The sequence below is a fragment of the Montipora capricornis genome, chromosome 13 (genome assembly GCF_036669925.1).
Source record: "Montipora capricornis isolate CH-2021 chromosome 13, ASM3666992v2, whole genome shotgun sequence".
Taxonomy (NCBI): Eukaryota; Metazoa; Cnidaria; class Anthozoa; order Scleractinia; family Acroporidae; genus Montipora; species Montipora capricornis.
The window spans coordinates 48,964,014-48,982,216 of record NC_090895.1 but is presented as its reverse complement, the minus strand read 5'-3'; the positions used below and the strand labels follow the sequence as shown (position 1 = coordinate 48,982,216).

At 40.9% G+C, this 18,203-nt stretch overlaps 1 protein-coding gene across 1 annotated transcript in view; it reads left to right on the top strand.

The window, feature by feature from the left end:
- Window positions 1–18,203, top strand: part of LOC138030932 (DNA-dependent protein kinase catalytic subunit-like) — a 90,878-nt gene that overhangs the window by 70,386 nt on the left and 2,289 nt on the right. Inside the window, exons 37-48 of the mRNA XM_068878790.1 lie at window positions 3,063–3,196; window positions 3,294–3,360; window positions 3,787–3,965; window positions 7,515–7,680; window positions 8,322–8,400; window positions 8,938–9,060; window positions 9,832–9,926; window positions 11,272–11,407; window positions 12,756–12,917; window positions 12,992–13,049; window positions 13,139–13,260; window positions 13,732–13,793. Coding sequence (XP_068734891.1) covers window positions 3,063–3,196; window positions 3,294–3,360; window positions 3,787–3,965; window positions 7,515–7,680; window positions 8,322–8,400; window positions 8,938–9,060; window positions 9,832–9,926; window positions 11,272–11,407; window positions 12,756–12,917; window positions 12,992–13,049; window positions 13,139–13,260; window positions 13,732–13,793 — 1,383 coding nt within the window. The remainder of the gene's footprint in view (window positions 1–3,062; window positions 3,197–3,293; window positions 3,361–3,786; window positions 3,966–7,514; window positions 7,681–8,321; window positions 8,401–8,937; window positions 9,061–9,831; window positions 9,927–11,271; window positions 11,408–12,755; window positions 12,918–12,991; window positions 13,050–13,138; window positions 13,261–13,731; window positions 13,794–18,203) is intronic.

Sequence of the window (18,203 nt, the reverse complement as noted above, 5' to 3'; positions counted from 1 at the left end):
TCTACTGATTTTAGCCAACTTGACCTACAGCCTCGTTGGCTAAGTATCAGGCGATATTCCGTGCGATTTCCCAGCATAATTGTTAAATATTACACTTATACCAATTGCCACAGGCATCACCCTTCTCTTGGAAGACTTATATTCAAGGCATGTATAATGTGAGAATAAGAGATAATTGGAAGAAAATTGCTAAGAAAAGCAAAAACTCCTATGCCTGGCTGCAATACAAGATCTGCTGCCGCGAGGTAAAAAGAGAAATTCGGCTTGCAGAAAGAGAATATGTAAATCAGCAAATTCAAAATAACAAAAACAATACAAACTGCATATGGAAATCGATCCGTTCGTGCATACCAAAGAAGTCAACTGCTCAGAGAAGCTACAGTAAAGATCATAAAGGCGTGGCTAATGAATTTAATCAATTCTTCTCAAGTGTCGGCGAAAACACGATTAAAAAGATAAAAGAGACGGCAGCCACAGCTGAATGCAACTACACATTAGGCCGAAATTCCTTTCAAGCAAGAATTTACCCGACATCCGAACAATTTTCTTTTACCCCTGTTAAATGCCATCAGGTGGAAGCTATTATTAAGAACATGGCCCCAAACAAAGCCCCTGGGATCGATAAGATACCTGTACGGATAATTAGGGACTGCCTTCAAGCCATTTCGTACCCTCTTACTTCAATAATCAACACCTCAGTTTTTACTGCTTGCTTCCTAAATGTGTGGAAAATTGCCGAGGTGAAACCAATACCCAAGGAAGGCGATCACGAAATAGCCAATAATAACAGACCTATATCACTTCTACCTATTCTATCAAAAGTGTGCGAGAGAGTGGCTCACAATCAGCTTATGGAATACCTAACTTCTAAAGGTCGCTTATCTACCAAACAAAGTGGTAACAAAGAGAAACACTCCACCAAAACCTCTGTGATTCAGACCACCGACATGATATTGAGTGCGATTTATAAAAAGCACTTGACGGCGGTAATTCTGCTTGACATGAGCAAGGCCTTTGACAGTATAGATCACAACTTGCTTCTTGTCAAGCTGCAGGACATCGGTGCCTCGCCTTTAGCTTTGCAGTGGTTTCGTAGTTATCTAACCGCTCCCTATCAGGTTGTCACGATTGGGACAGCATCATCCGAACGCCTACACGTGGCCAGTGGAGTGCCTCAGGGGAGTATTTTAGGGCCACTCCTCTTTAACATTTATTTGAATGATTTGCCATCAGTTCCACAACATTGTTCTGTCCAGTGCTACGTGGACGACACTAAGCTCTTGCTGTCTTTCCGGCTTCAAGATCAATCACGTATAGTCGCAGAAATAAATCAAGATCTTACAAGAGTACATAACTGGTGTTTCGATAACCAGTTACAGTTAAACCCTGACAAGACGAAGCTCCTAGTTTGTGGCAGTAAGCATGGGGCCGCCAAAACCCGCAACTTCAAGCTTTCGTTCCTTGGAAAACAGCTTGCTCCAGTGGAGACTGCCAGAGACCTTGGTGTTATATTGGACACAAGTTTAACTTTTGACGATCATGTCACTGCAACTGTCGCTTCTTGTATGTCGCGACTAGGCCAGATAAATCGTGTTAAACATTGTTTTGACAAACGCACTTTAATTATTATTATCAATGCGTTAGTTTTTAGTAAACTTTTTTATTGCTCTTCAGTCTGGAGCAATACTTCACAATCTAACATTGCTAAACTCCAAGCTGTTCAGAATTTTGCCTGTAGAATTGTTAGTGGGTCAAAGAAATACGATCATGTTACTCCCATTCTCAAACAACTCAACTGGCTCCCCGTGAAACAACACATGTATTATCGCGATTCAATTATGGCATTTAAATGCATGAATGGCCTTGTTCCGGGGTATCCATCTGATCAGTTCATTAAACGTTCATCAATATCAACACGCAAAACTAGAAACTCACAGCTGTTAAATATACCGTTATTTAAAACCGCAACTGGCCAAAGATCATTTTACTATCGTATGGTATCTCTTTGGAACGCTCTACCTCAAGTAATTAAGTTAAGTCAATCGTTAGCTCAGTTTAAAACCTTGATAAGGAAAAGACTCTTAATGGATAGCTAGCTGAATTTATCCAATACCGCATTAGTATGGCATTTGTTTTTCTTAGCACATTTTAAATTTTATTCATATAGAATTATTTTATTGTATTTCATTGTTGTATTTGTATTTCACTGAAAAGCCCCTTGGGGACGTGAAATAAACGTATGTATGTATATGTATGTATGTAATGTGCATCAATCCACGTAATTCTTGTAGGCAGATTGATGAATTGATTCGGGTTAAATGTGAACAAACACTGAAATCTTTGATCTTTGATCCAGGAAATTTATCACATTTAGGGTTGGGTCACCCAGAATGTAAACATTATGATTCAATGATAATGCTCTTGTGGTTGCAATGCTAAATTCAGAGTCAAAACAACCTAGGTTAGTATTTGGTGGTCTATATGCTGTTCCAGAAGCTCATGATCTGAAAGCGTTTAACTCTGGTTCAGAGCTGGGCTTTTTGAGTTTAAAGATTTCTTTATTCGGATGTAACATGGCTGGTGCATTTTCCTGCGTGTGCAGCTTCCATCCCCATCCCCAGGTAAAGAGTTGCAAGTTACATGCTTCAAGGTCATGTGCTTCTGGCTGTTCAAATAACCATCTACTGGCACTTTTTAACCTGAACTTAGAATAGTGTTCTGAACATTATTATTGTTAGTCTGAGTTAACGCAAAGTAAACCGGATGAAGAAGCTCTTCACTTTCTCTCTCTTGTAATGTGAGTAAAAAAGAAACTTCCCATACATGTCATTGTGCTTTGTGAAGTTGAGTGTCGAGTTCATTAGCAGGGCTGTCACTAACGGATCCCTTTGTTACTGCAAGCATTACCCCTGGCTTCTTTAGAACAGACCACCCCTCCTCCCAGGGTGCTCGCTCCTTCACTACTTGGTGCCCCTCCTACTAATCAACTCAGCAACTTGAAATCTTAGTTTAAGCCTGTATTAGCCACCTAAAACTCATACAGATTACTTTTAATACTGCAGGGGATTCGGAACTTTGAATAGCATAACACTGAGTCATGTCATTCCTTGGCTTTTAAAACAATGTGGAAAGCCAAGCACAGAATGTCGACATCAATGCATGAGACTATTTTGCCAGTTAGCACCCCATGTGCCAGGTAATAACATCTTTAAAACGATTGTTTGGTTTTTGTGGTGGTACAAGATGTGCACATGTATTCATTTTGTTTTTTGTTGTTTGCTGACATTTACTAGGTGTTACCTCTGCAGCTGATTGGATACAGAAAACGTATGAAGATCACCAATCATTGTTTGTTCACAGGTACATATCCAAGAGCCTATATACAAAGCATTGCTTGTCCATTGCTCTGAGTTTCAAGCTTATGCAACTGTCAGTTGGCTTTTTTGTGAGAGAAACATACCTAATATTTATACACATTTGAGTGAATAATAATTACTGGGTGATTAGATGGAAAACAATAGAACTATTGATTGAGGTCAATAAAGGATTACACAACTATTGATTGGTAAAATAATAAGGCTTAAATTGTTTATAGACAATTAAAGATTATGTAGAAAAAAAGTTGTTTTTTTGACAGCATTTGAAAAGAAGCTCGGGTCTCTTGTTTATTAGAGTGGATCTGTTGGTTCTGTGAACTTTTTCAGTGTGGGAGAGATTGCAATGGTTATATTTGCCCATGTATGCAGTGGTTCTGTTACCCAAAAATGTTTCTTTTTATTTGGGTAGGTTTGAAGGTGGAGGCGGAGGCCAAAACGGCATTGAGCTGTATCCAACTCTGTCACATATCGGGGGACCATTTTCCTTGAAAGAGACATTTGCATGGTTTGATTTCCTATTAGCAGCTCTAGATTGCTACACATGGAGCTTTAGTCAACGGCTACTTTTGCCAAGTCAAGTTTTTACAAGTAAGTTCAAAAAAGTTGACTGACAAATGCAATTAAATTACAAGCACACTATATAATTATGTTCTGCATTTTCTCCCGACGTCAGATAGGACAATAAAAGTTCACTTTAGTATATTTGTTCATCCTTTTAAGGTATTGTATTGGTTGTACGAAAATACTTCCATAGCTGTATAGCTTGAACTGCATGATTGCATAAATAGATTGTTTCATCCCGATTGTCCTCTGAACTAAAACCTGCCTCGTCTGCGGCCTTTTGGACGAACAAGAGCAGTTGTTCCAAGTTCCCGCAGCCGCCACATTGTTCAGTGTGCGCATGGTCACATTTGCTTTGCACCTGTTTGTCAGTTGAATCGCTAAGGGCATACACACTACAGTGATCTGGTACACAGCTGTCTTTGCTGATGTGGACCTATGATCGACAAACATTTAACAAAACGAAACAAAACAATGTTTACTGTATGCACAAAATTTACCTCAACAAAGTCACTAGAACTTCAAAGCTATACAGTACACCCTGAATGCCACTTTCTGTGAACTCTATGACTTCTCTTCCATCTGAGATGTTTGGCGAGTGCTCTTCTTCATCCTTTCCCCTTAACACCACACCCGCTCCCCCTTCCGCCTATTAATAGAATAAAACTGTTGTTATATTCTCTTGTAATCCACCTTTAAATACAGTTTTCCCGCTTTCAGAGCGTCACATTTCTCCCTTTTCCTCTCTTGGTGGGCTCCAACATCAGTCACCTTGTCAACAACCACCGTGAGATCATCAAATGCATTTGCCCCCTCAGCTGCAAAGTAGTCTGGACCCTGTCTTCCTGACTGAAGCCTTGCACGCTGTCAAAATGCTCAGTATGGTCCTCTGGCTGAAAGTCTTGAAACCTGTTTCTTTGCCGAAGCTGATATACTGCTCACAGATCCGTTGTGGAATCTTCATCCTAATGACGTTAGGGACTGCTATCATGCTTCTTGAGGAGAGACGAAGGGCTTTTTCGACAAATGGCAAATCTTGAACAATGTGTGGGCTGGTAATGAAAGTTAGAAAATGGTCTAGCTTTTCACAATCGATTCTTATTCTCTACTCCCAACGGTTCCATGGCCATACTGGAGGTGATGCAAATTCGCGGCAGAACAGCAGTATCGTGTGAGGCCGGGAATAAATTTGGCGATAGCTTTGTATGTAACGGCCGTAGTCATAATTGACAGTATTTGCCGCCTTCTTTCCCAGCTTTCCGCACTGTCATAAGCCTCTGCGAGAGCTTCTAGAAGAGCTCTCTCTGAGGATGCAATCGTTGGCTCTTTCCCCAGCCTATTGTTTACTGCTTTTGAGGATAAAATTGCTTGCCAGATATCGATGGTGTTTTCAGGCGACACAACATTCAGCAGCGCTGCGACAGCGTCAGCAGTGTGGTTAATGTTACGCTGCCTCGTGCTATTGTGGGAACTGCTCCAGTCAAGCCAATTCTTGGGTCGGAATGTTTCTACCTTGCGTGCGACCAGGAACTTGTTGAGCTATATTTTTTTCACTTCAAGCTCATCAAGGCCAGCAAATGAAGACCACGTGCTTGAAGTATCTGTACTGGGGAAGTAGCGTGCATCTTGACCAAAGGTAAGCGCTTCTACGTTCTCGATCACTGCTATTGCTTTCCTACACAGGAAATAACGAGAGGTAAACAAGATTTTTTTTTTCCTTAAGTTGAATACCGTACAAGCTTGTCAACCACACCAAAACCACTGACAAAACCAAAAGCACATGCCGGTACTTCACAAACTCAATGCATTAGTTTAAGGAAAATTTGCCCTATTGTGTTGGGGGTAGATGCTATGTGTAGTTATTACTTCTTACCTGATCTGAGGCAGCGAACACTTTTATCTCTGGGGTCCTTCAGTTGACAGAGTAGTTTCTCTGACTATAACTTCTAAATCCGCATTATTTTGTAATCTTCTTCAGATGCTTCCAACATGGCCTGCATGTGGCTTAAGGACAGTGCCTACTAATTCAATTCCTACTTACTGAATATGCGGGAAAAGCAGATCTTAACATTAAGTTTTATTGAAATCCAAAAATAAAATTGATTAGCCAAGAGATAGGAATGGAATTTAGGATAAAAAAAAATGTGGTGTTGTGGTGCTGCAGCGAGGAAACTGTGTAAAAGTGAGGGTATTAAGTTGATAAATGGACAGACAATAAAGGAAGTTGATGACACAGGTTACAAGTATCTGGGCATTGTAGAGCTGGACAAGTTCAAGGAAGGGAAATGAGTACTTAAGGCGGTTCCAACTTGTCATGAAATCTCAGCTCAGTGGTAAGAACAAGATCAAAGTAGCAAACACTTGGGCTGTGGTTAGGGTTAGGGTTAGGGTTAGCTCATGAGATATAGAGCAGAAACATTTAAATGGAATAAAGACGAACTTCAGGAAAGAGATAGGAAGTCCAGAAAAATCATGACAATGAATAAGAAGCTACACCCAAGAAGTGACGTTGCCAGAATATACTTACCCAGAAAGATGGGAGGAAGAGGCCTGATCAGTTGTGAGAGCAGTGTAGGGGAGAAGAGAATATCCTGAGCTGGTATGTGAGAAATAGTGAAGAGGCATTACTCAGGAAAGTTGGAGATAGCACTGTAGTCAACATCTCAGAGGCTGTGGACCCAAAGGAGTACAAAGTAAATGAAGCGAAGGAGAAGGAGAATGAATGGAAGTGGAAAAGAATGTATGGGCAGTATTTGAGAGGAAAGGAAGGTATTGACTGAGATAGAACCTGGCAGTGGATCGCAAAGGAGATTTGGAAGGATGTACTGAGGCCCTGATATGTAGCACCCAGGAACAAGCGTTGAAATTCTATGAGATTTCATATTGGTCACACAGCAGAATCCCCTTTTGGCAGAATGTGCAGACGTAAGGGAGAAATGTGGCCCATGTGGTGAGTGAGCATGGTAAGCTAGCGCAGACAGAATATAAAGGAAGGCATGATAATGTGGCGCAGTATATTCACTGGCAACTTTGTGGTAAATGTGGATTGGAAAGAGCCAATAGCTGGTATGAACAGAAGCTTGAGGGAGTGGTAGAAAGTGACAACTTCAAGATACTGTGGGATTTCACAGTCCAGTGTGATCGCAAAATCGAGGCAAGAAGACCAGACATTGTCTTTATGGATACATGTAAGAAGGAGAGAGAGGTTGTCATAATTGATGTTTCCTCCTGGGCAAAATCCCTGCGGAGGCAGCAATAATCATAATCATAATCATAATCATCATCATTATCATCATCATAATCATAATCATAATCATAATCATAATCATAATCATAATCATAATCATAGTCATAACCATCACAATAATAATCATAGTCATAATCATAATAATTGGGTTTAGGAGATGATTACGTGTACCAAAATCGTCACACAGAGAATGCGTCTATAATGCTAAGGTCATTTATCAAGACACTACTCCTTTTGGGTTAGCCAATCAAAATTCCAAAAATGCAAAACCCATGGCTTAGTTATTAATAATCGAAGAAATATTAAAACTTTTTCTCTCCATCCCAAAGCTCCAAAGGATGGCAAGAAATCCAGTGTTCTCTTTGTGTCTTTAAATTTTTTCCTGACCAAGCTGGCCCTGTTTGGAATTACTGCTGCTAAAAATAGCTTCACCATGGGGTTATCCAGTGCCAAGGAGGAAGTATTTACCCCAAAGGAGTTTGATAGTTATAACAAGTAAGTAAATACAGTAACTGTAACGTATTAATACCTTAAGTTAGAGAGCGACTGGTCTTGTTTGTTCTTTCATGGCTGTGCTTGTTACAACAAGCATAATGTTGTGATTAACTGACTGTCGGGCCCAAACATAACTGGTGTGACCTAAACTACCTTAGATCTAATTTGGGCAATGCAAGCTGCCTTAAGGGTACTGTGAAACAGGTCTTTAGCGCAGTTCCTTGTGATGAAACAATCAGGTATTTTATTGGCTTTAGCGGAGTTGCAATCTATTTCGTTCTTCCACGATAAGTCCTTTGTGACCAATGCGTTCGGATCTCTTCACCTTCAGATGATAGTGCATGTTGAAGTAAAAATGCGTAAGCTGTTTTGTATACGATTTATGTCTAGCTTTTTTTGTCATTATTTTGTTTAAAAAATTCAAAATGTATTTGATACCCCAGGTTATTGATCTCTCCCCTTGATAAGCAGCAGGCTCATGAGCAGCAGTTTACAGTACACAAGTCAACTTCACCAACTTGTTTGTTAACACCATCAAAAGGCAAACTTGTTCCTGCTTGCCATTGGCATTTACATGGCTCTGTCAGGTCCTGCTTACATTGAACTTACTAGTAGTGTTGCTTTCTTCTGTGTTTTTGCAGGGCGAAGTGCACTGTGATAGTTCGGATTATGAACTTTTTAACAGTGCTACTTCAAGTCTCAACTGGAGAAACCTTCAAGGTCTGTGTAGCAGATTATGACAGCTTAGAATAGATTACTTTAGTTGTCATTAAAAAAAAAATTCAAAAGTAAATTTAACCCAAATTAACAACAGTTACTGCCAGTAATAAGATGGGGTCAAAGTGTATAGTCCAATCCAGAGAGGAAGCAAGTCATGCAGTTTACTGAACTGTGCTGCAGACGATGGTCCACCAAATTGACCACTCATACAACTACTGTAGCATGCATAGTTGTTATTTATGATAACAAAGCATTCTTTGAGGGCATTATTTTGTTTTTTATTGTTGTTCTATGAGACTCCATGGTGTCATCATCCATCCATCCGTCCGTCCGTCCGTCCGTCCCTCCATCCATCCATCCATCCATCCATCCATACATACATACATACATACATACGTACGTACGTACGTACGTACGTACGTACATACATACATAATTTTATTTGATAACGCAGGTTAAAAATTTTCGCAACTTTACAGCTGATGTGGACCTGTCCATCTTTAATTTTACCCTAATAACAAAAACACAACTCAACAGATTTTACCTGCTGAAGTTTGGAATGAGAGCCTTTTCAATGTTGTACTCAGCTGTGTCATTGAACCAGGTGTGGTAGGATTCAACGTGGGAGATATTGAAGTTGTTGAAAAACTTCCAGAGCAGGTTTGGTGTAATCATTTCCCTCCCTAGGTAGCCTAGATAGCAGCTGTTGAAAGGGGAGAGAAAGAGGGAGGCAGAGTGAGAGCTGAAATGGAACACTCTTCCTCCCCCTTTCCCTCCCCTTTTAGAGCTTGCTACACAGGCTGTTCCCTATGAAAACTTTGTCTCTTCTTGTTTATTTATTGTAGTCATGGTTTTCACTTTTTTTAGTTAAATATTTCTGTGTTTGTGTCTGTATACACATACATAAGACACATAGATATAGATGTACATACATGTATGTATTGGCATTGTGATATCAGATATTCATCCTCTTGAACCTGGGACACATTGGGAAAATAAATAACTGGCAGTGCTAATCACCCTTTTCTTGCAGTCTTGGGGACTGAATTGAAAAAGGGCGCAACTCGTGATATCGGGCTGAAAGCATACAAAGGCACCTCTGGCAGCCGCTGTACAGTCCATGTTTGATATCAGAGCACAGCACCACAGTCAGATTTAAGTAGCTGTGAGTCGATTTTGATGAGTGAGGAAAACCGGAGTACCTGGCGAAAACCCTCGAGTCAGGTTGAGATCGACTGAAACTCAGCCCACATGCAAGCCAGGGCCAGAGTTGAACCCCGGGTACCAGTGGTGGGAGGCCTGATAGTTAACCACTAAGCCACCCTGACAACCAAAAAAGAAGTGCTTTTAGTGCTACATTAACCGCTCTCTCTGTTCTTGTTTCTGAGTGAGTAGTACAAATTTTCATTTAATTGATTCATTTCTCTTAAGACTGGAGCATTATGTAAGATGTTGGCAGAGAAACTTCCTGGACAGCATCTAGTGTCCTTAAAAGAAAGCACAAGAAAGAAAATTGCTCTTGGAAGGTACTAATTTATTGTATCTTTTGGCTGTGGTTTAGTAAAATATAAACAAATAAAATTAGCGATAGAAAAGAACGACGTTTCGGTGACATCCTGACACCATTTTCAAGTTTAAATGCAAGGGAATAAACTGTGAGTACATTGCTCGCTCAATAGTAACGTACTTCTAATAAATATGCAAGATCACGCAAATAGTTTTGCTTGAATTGAGTCCGACTGGACATTGAGAGATGGTGTTAATTCTCTAATTAGCATCATTTCATGCACTAACGTATTCATGCACTTCTCGACAACAGAAAAATTTCTGTCAAGGTCTTTCGGGATAATACAGTGTTGTTAATTAGGTGTTTGCCAATGGAAGAGGACTGTTTCATGTGTTCAGCCACGCATTGGTGCAGGTGCCTGAGAGTATAGCCTACATAACTTGCATTGCACAAGTCATATTGAAGTTTATAAATTACACATTGTTGGTTAACAATAGGGTTTTTTTCGCATGCACTTTTATCTCTCGATGGATCTTATTGCTGACAAAAACCGGTTGAATGACTGTTTGGGGTCTTCAGGCTCAGGTCTTTCAGCTGCCGAATCCTGGTCTTTGAAGGGCAGGACTATTCAGACCGTCAGGCTCTCTTTTGGGGCAGGTATTGCTTGCGGGTCTTCAACTTCAGAGGCAACAAAACGACCTGACTGTAGAGTTGACAAGGTGTTGTGGATATTTCATCCGGGAGAACGCTGCCCTCAAACGGTCACATTTACAGTTTATTCTATTGCATTTGAACTTGAAAATGGTGTCACGATGTCACCAAAACGTCGTTGTTTTCTATCACTAATGTTTACTTGTTTATGTTTTGGCTGTGTAATGTTTTTTCCCTAGTGCTAGTTTTCTACCCATATAAACCATGTGGGCGATAGCCCTACTAATGGAAATGGCCCCATCCTAGGACAGACGTCAGAGAAAAATTCTAACCAGGGTGGGAATTGAACACATAACCTTCAGGTTAGATCACCACTGCTCTACCCACTGGGGTACAAGGTCAGAGGGGAGCAGGTCGTGGGAATTTAAGATGTCAATGTCACGGCAATGAATATGTGCAAGTACAAGGAAGGGTTACGTTTTTGCAAACATTGGCAGTGTGGCACTTATATTTCAAACGGACTTAACTATAATTAGAGGGAAATGTGAAGTGCTAGTTTTCTACTCATAAAGCATGTGGGTGTTAGCCCTACTCATGGAAATGGGCCCACACAAGGACAGAGAAAAACTCTGACCAGGATGGGAATTGAACGCACTGCCAAAAACGTAATCCTTCCTTCTACTTTTGATGAAATCGTTAAAATTTGTCTACAGCCACTGTAATCTGTTCGATCAACTTCCACTGCCTCTGTGTGGCCCTCGAGAAGCTGAAGTGGATCATTTGCGTCTTGGCCTTCTGGTGCAAGGATACCAACAGCTCCATTCTGCTGGCCTGCTCTTGCCAGCTCTTGTATGTTAATACTCTTTAACAAGTTGTAAATATATTGTTACCGAAACCCTGCAAACTCCATCTACATGTATTGTATACATGTTGCTTCCCTTCTCAGAGTAAATGCTACAAATGACACAATAATGGGAATAGAGTAATTAGTCCCAACTGATTAGAAGTAGGCAATTTGCTTGTAAGAGGCCAAGAGGTCAATCAGGACAACTCCATTTGGTGGTGTTCACACATTCAAATAAAGGACAAATGGAACATCTTTCCTTGTTTTCAATTTATGTGGCTTTGAAAGTGATGACGGCCATTTCATCTTTTTGTGGGTTCCCCTCTTATGAGGTTTTGAAATCTATTACCAGGAAATGCTTTTTTCGGTATTCATGTCATTTTCATCATCACGATTTTATTAATTTAAGATACAGATTACGTTGATAATCCTGCACAACCTACAGGTAGCAGTGCTAATCGAGGCGGGTTTGCGCTTTTAAATCAGATGTGATTATCATTAACTTAAAAAGTTAAACAAAACAAAAGGAATAGAAGAAAGGAGAGAGAGAAAAACAAATAAAGAAAGAAGTGCGCAATGACAATAAAATAATTACTACACATTACATCAAGTTATAAATTAGTTAATTTAACTTACCTATTTCGCCATCTTCAAAAGGATTGTGGGTGCTTCAACATAAGTGTCCTCGGAATTAAAAATAGCGAATATAATTTCTCGTGGTTTCCTGGAGAAGAAGACCTAGTTTTATAGGGCCGAATTAAACTTGACTTTCTAAAGAGTCTAAAAACATTTTAAGGAGCATATATTACTGATTCTTTTTCTTTAATTTCCGGCAATCTGACGATTTTTAAGTTAAACTTGTAACTGTACTCTTTTATTACCTCTACAGCTTGGCCAATAGCATCAATCTTTTCAATCAGTTCATCCGGGCGAGAACGGGCTTAATGCTTTCAATCGGCTGTAACTTGAGCTTGAAATAGAATAAGTTCATCATATCCCTTACTTAAGAATTCAAGACTTGACATTTTCTCTGATGGTGGACGGATCAACTTGGACAAGTCCCGACGAAGATAACGGTTGCATTTGATTAACTTTCTCCTTACGTTTTTTCATCGTTTCAGATAAGGATTCCAGTTGGACTTTTAGTGATTGGTTTTCTTTTTTAAGAGCAGCAACTGATTCCGGCATTATGTTATTATCAATTAAAATAAAGACTAACAAAAAGCGGAAGAGATTATAGAGCTTTTAAACAGATGAAAGACTGAATAACAATGGAGCCAAAATTTATTGTCCATCCTGGCCAATCCACGTGACCAGTTCTTTCTTTTTATTATTTATCTGATTTTTATTCAGGCTGAGAGTACCCCGGAGCAGTTCTCTGCCAAGCTTTTGTCAGCAGTGTATGAGGGAGTCAAGTTCCCCAGCAATGTTTCTTCATCAGTGATAAATCTTACTCCAGGATCACACCAGCTTGCATGTAAATTGCTGGATTTGGCATTTGACCTTGGCTTGAAGGTTTGTCTTTGATTAGGGCAGCCTTATTACTTTCCTTGCAATCTGACTGATGTTACACTTGGTTACTATTGCAGCACAGCACGTTAATGGAGTACATTGTGCAAGAGTCGAAGATTCATTCCAAACATTCAGGTCTTTAGAGCTGTATCTTTGTAACGTGTTATTTCATACAGTGGTAAATGACAATTTCATGCGAGTGATTTTATTGTCTTTTCTTACAGATTCTTCACTTGGTCTTTTATTCTACATAACTTTCCAGACAAGCATTAATGGGTTTTTCATCAGACAACCAAATAAGCACCTGGTTCAAATTCTTTCTAAATCTTTATCACATCCATTTTTGGTGAGAAAAATCATTGTTCCTCCCTAAACGTAGAGCTCTTCCAGTGTTAAGAAATATTTTCTTCCATGGACTATCATTTTATTCACAACAAGTTTTATTTTATGCAAAAAGAAAGAGCTAATCTAGGCGGGCCAGGAGAGTAAAAGCAAGCAAGAAAGTGCTGAATTATGTGAACATTTCAGGTACATCGGGGAAAAAAAGAGAGGAAAGGAAGGAAGGCAAACAATGATTAAAATCAAAACTAATTGAAGCATGTGATCATTTACAGGCAAAATCGTTCCAAATCGTTCACGGTGTTAATTCGACCTTTATTAACACGTTTGACAAAACAAGAAAATTTCCTCTTTCACTCTCCCACCGACGCAGCACCACAGTTTCTTTAGAAACTAGAAATTTGTAATGATACAAGAGTTTGTTATAATTCCGAGATGACTGGTTAAGGCCCGTGTTATTTGATTTTTTTTTTTTTAGATTTCGTGCATGCTGAATGGAATTCTTGATCATGTTATCAGAGATGGAGTGCTAAGAAAAAGGTTTTGAATTGTAAAACGCACCTACACCTGTAACTTAGACTTAGGCATGATTGGGATTTAGATTTAAAATGTCTGAAGCTTGTTAGAAGGGTCAATAAAAGATTGAGCTGATCGTAAGTGATATCATGTGCCATTCAGTTCCCAGGAAATTTATTGCCTCTCAAACGGGTTTGGGAGAAAAGTATGACTGTCTTAAAAACCTTTACTTAGTTTTTATAAGTGAAGAATCACTTTTGCGAATAAGACCTCCACACTTCTGTGCATCCCTGCCCTGTCTCTTACACAAGCTCCCACTTGTTCCCACGACCCAGGTCCTGCCTGTGATCCCTCCTTTCTACCGCCCTGCACCACATTGTTCTAGGGCTCCCAATGTTAGCTTTCCATCAGGGATCAAATGACAGTGCTGTGACTCAGTGATATCTTGTCTGCGTATGCTGTGCACGTCCAAGCCACTCCCGGCATCTTCTCTTCAAAGTTATTTATCCTTTCTTGCCCTTATAGCTTGTTCAACTCATCGTGGGATACCTCATACAGCTAGTAGATACGCATAATTCTCTTGAAGCACTTTTTTATTGGAATGAGTCCAAATTCATGTCATAATCGTATTCTGACTAAAAAAAAGTTTTGGAAATAAAGATAAGCTCCTTCAAGAAAAGCCACTCTTATTAAAAATATATATGCGGATAATATCAGTCAGAAAAAACAAACAAATTAAAATTACGAAATTCTGGCGGTCACATTCACGATTCTAATGTCTGTGTCCTGAAGGTCTACATTCCTTCTTCCTCCTCTGGAACCTCTAAGGCAGAGGAGAGCTGAACGGAGGATAGCAAACGATACTTTTGCTCTTAGCCAGGACACGGTGCTGGCCTAGTCCTCTCCCTTCGTAATGGCAAGTAGTTCAGCTAATCTGTTGTGGTATCTTACATTCCTCGGCCATTCCGCCTGTGGTAGTAAAAACAAGTGGCGTAAAGGTTCCTTGCTCCACCTCCATCACTCTGCTTGCATATTGGCGTTTTTTTCATTCTCGTGTTGCCTGTAGATTTCCTTGGGGCTTAGATCTCTGTAAGAACCTGCATTAGGGTGACAAACCCTGACATCAAAGAATGCAGTCCTCTGCCTCTCCCAGAAGCCATGAGCGTTAATATCTAAACGTGCATCAGGAGCTCTGTTGGCACCTCTGTTCAAGGACTCTCCATTGATTTCCTGAAGGACCGGCTCTATTTCCACATCATTACATACCATGCTCAACATTTCTGCTTCCAGGTCGCGAAGCTCGTTATGACGCTGTATTATAAACCTGCCACGTTGGCATACCATTGCATGATCTACATTGAACTGGTCCTCGCACACGCACACTTGGTGTATTGGTGATTTCCCAGTTGTATCTCAACTTGATCGCACCCCTGAATTCTCTCTTATTTAGATTGAAGTTCAAATCTTCGATGGGAATTACTGTCAACCACTTCGATGCTCCCTTCTCTGTGGCTAGCTCTACAGCTCGCTTGGTTCTTGTCAGCAGAGAGGTCTTGACCCATTCTAGCGTCTCATCCTTCTCCTTACGCGCGCTTATTTGCAGCGTTCTTACTTCTGACGCATCTGGGGTCTGATGCACTTGCTCCACAATTTGCCTTACTAGGGAACCTGTGACACTGACTGAAGCCTCGTATTCTTTTTTTTGGGTTAGGCTCTCGCTGGATCTATAAGCCCAAGCCCTCCCAAGCGCACAGGAAGCGCTCGGTTTCAGTTATTGCGTGGTTTGTAATAGCTGGTATGAGGACTTTGGTTATCACACGCTCTAAAGGCCCTAACAAGTCGGTAATATCGGGCAGTGTCCTTATGAAATAGGTCCATCGGTGCCATAGCCCAAAAGTGAACGCTGCATAGCTCGCCTGAGGTTGTGATATGGCGAACTCTGCAAGTTTGGTGACCTGGTTTACCCAGTCTTCTGCTTTCTCGCCCACAATCTCTTCAAGAAATGACCTCGACCAAGAACTGCACCTAGATGCTTGTGGCATTCAAAAGTTAAGTGATGTTAATCACTGTGTCGCCGAATACCTGCATAGCATCGTGTTCTTTATCAGGTGTAATGATCAACCACCACTTTTTTGCATTAGGGAAGTACCCTAATGCCGGACCACTCTCTGATAGTTCGTCCCACAATTTCCGCACAGTGGGAACCACTTCCCACTGCATCGTCAGCAAACCAACACTGTTTAGCTGCGCTTGAGACGTGCAGACGCGTTATCAGTGGCTGGAGACTAATGGTGTACCTGCTCATAGCGAGATGGTCCCCCTGTGTGGTGCCTTCCGCTGATTTAAGTTCTTGGCCGCCTGTAATAAAGAGCCTCGCAGGCTGTCTGTAGGTGTTAATCGCATAAGTAGCTGTGGTTGGACATAGCACTCTGGTATTGTGCAACGCAGTAGCTCTATTTAGGGCCGGGTTGTTCGAAAGCCGATTAACCTAGTCCAGGATTAGCGTAAACTTTGTTTCACATTTTCCACTTTTTGGTGAAAGTTTCTTTTGCTTATTTTTGTTTTTCAAGATTGACTTCTTCTAATGTAATGTTTTGCCGAATATCGGCATTGAAAAGCATTTGGGAGTAGAGAAATAAACTCCTTGGTTAATTTTCAATCTGGGATTAGCGTTAATCGGCTTTTCAACAACCCTGCCCAGGGCATTAAAGGCATTTGAGGCGTCAACAAGAAGAACAGGGTCCGTGTCACCAGTGTTGAAAATATTGCGCATTGCATGAATGGCAGCCTCACTCCCACTTTTATGGCCTTGCGCCAACAACATCTGGTTTTGTTACTCTCATCACGCACTTCGCAATTATCCTCCGTATTACTTCACCAACCCCAATCGGCCGGACCGCGCCCTCTCCTTTGTCAAGTGGAATCAGACGATTGGCTAATATTGCCTCGATAGTAAGACGGTCAATATATTCCGTGCACAGTCGTCTGGTCATTGTAGCTATAGCTGTGCACAGATCTTTCCCAGATTTCTTGAAAGATTTGCACGCAAGTCTTCTTCTAAAGCCATTGGCGTCTACACCCGAAGGTCCACCAGAGCCTTTAGTTCTTACAGCAACATCACAAACTATCTCCCCATTGATCTGGTAGTACACTGTACCTGGAACTTCTTCGATTGGTCCAAAGAGTAGAGAACCTAGGGAGGCGTGCTGTGCCACAGGGTGCTTTTCCTTAAGTTGTCTCATGACGTTGTCGCTCAAGGGAAGAATACCCCCGCCGTCTCCATCGCTGACGTATCGCAAGGCTGAGTTAATTTTGCCTGTCATGACAAGGTTTGCAAAAATGCTTGCTTTATTGGGTGGATCAGCTCTACGGGAGTTGGTAAGACGCCTTTGGATGATCCGCCTTTCACGCACTAGGACATCTATTTCGCCCTCTTTCCACAGTGCCAGACGTTTAGCTAAGCACTCTTGGTGCTCCTTCGCCTTAGATTTCTGGCTCTGTTTTTGTAACCCAACAGCGAGGAGGACAATAGCTGCTTTAAGGGCGATGTGTTGCATTTCTGAGTCATTGTTCCAATCGTTTATGTGCTGTGTTAATTTATCAATGAACTCTTTTCCTGTTTTCCCATGGGGGACAAGAAAAGTGATCTTCCGCCATTTTGTAATCTCGTTATAGGCATTGTCAATGGTCGATGTGTTCACTGTTATTGTTCTTCCATCGCCATGTCGGCCCCAAATAAATGAAGATGGCTTGTTAATGGCTTTTATTCCAGCAAGCTCCCTGGCATGCTGTCCGATGCATTTTCAAAAGTTGAGTAATCAAGCTCCTCTGTCAGCCCCTTTGGGGGTTGTAATGTAGATGTATGCAAATCCAGTATCGACTGATTATGATTTTGGCTTTGCTGGTCGCCATTGTTTTGATTTCGATTGTCATGAAGCCCTCCACAAGAAATCAAGTTATTCACAATATTAGACTCGGTCTGAGTTGTGTCCAAGACAGATTCTTACATGCCAGTCGCTCTCGAAACATTTACACTAGTATGGAATAAGCCCTTCTGATTCCTTTCCAGCCGTGAAGCTTGATCTCTCAGATTTTGCCCTTTAAAACCAAGATGTTCATATCCTTTCTTGTTCCATAGTTCCTTCATAATCTCGATGTAACCCTTCTTCCTGCCATTGATATTACACGGCGCATTATCAGATGCAGCCAAAGCCTGTTCTTGTCGTTTACACTCCCTGTTCATTTGTTCAGTCCATTTCACCTTTGGTTTCCTCCCAGAGTGGCGACTATTATGTCTTTACAATTTGCAGTTGGGGATGAAAGTAAAAAGTAAAATAACTCTCAAGAAGAAGACCTAAGACCGGTACATCTGTCTGCCATCGCCATCGCCATCATCATCATCATCATCATAATAATAATTACATAAGTATGGCA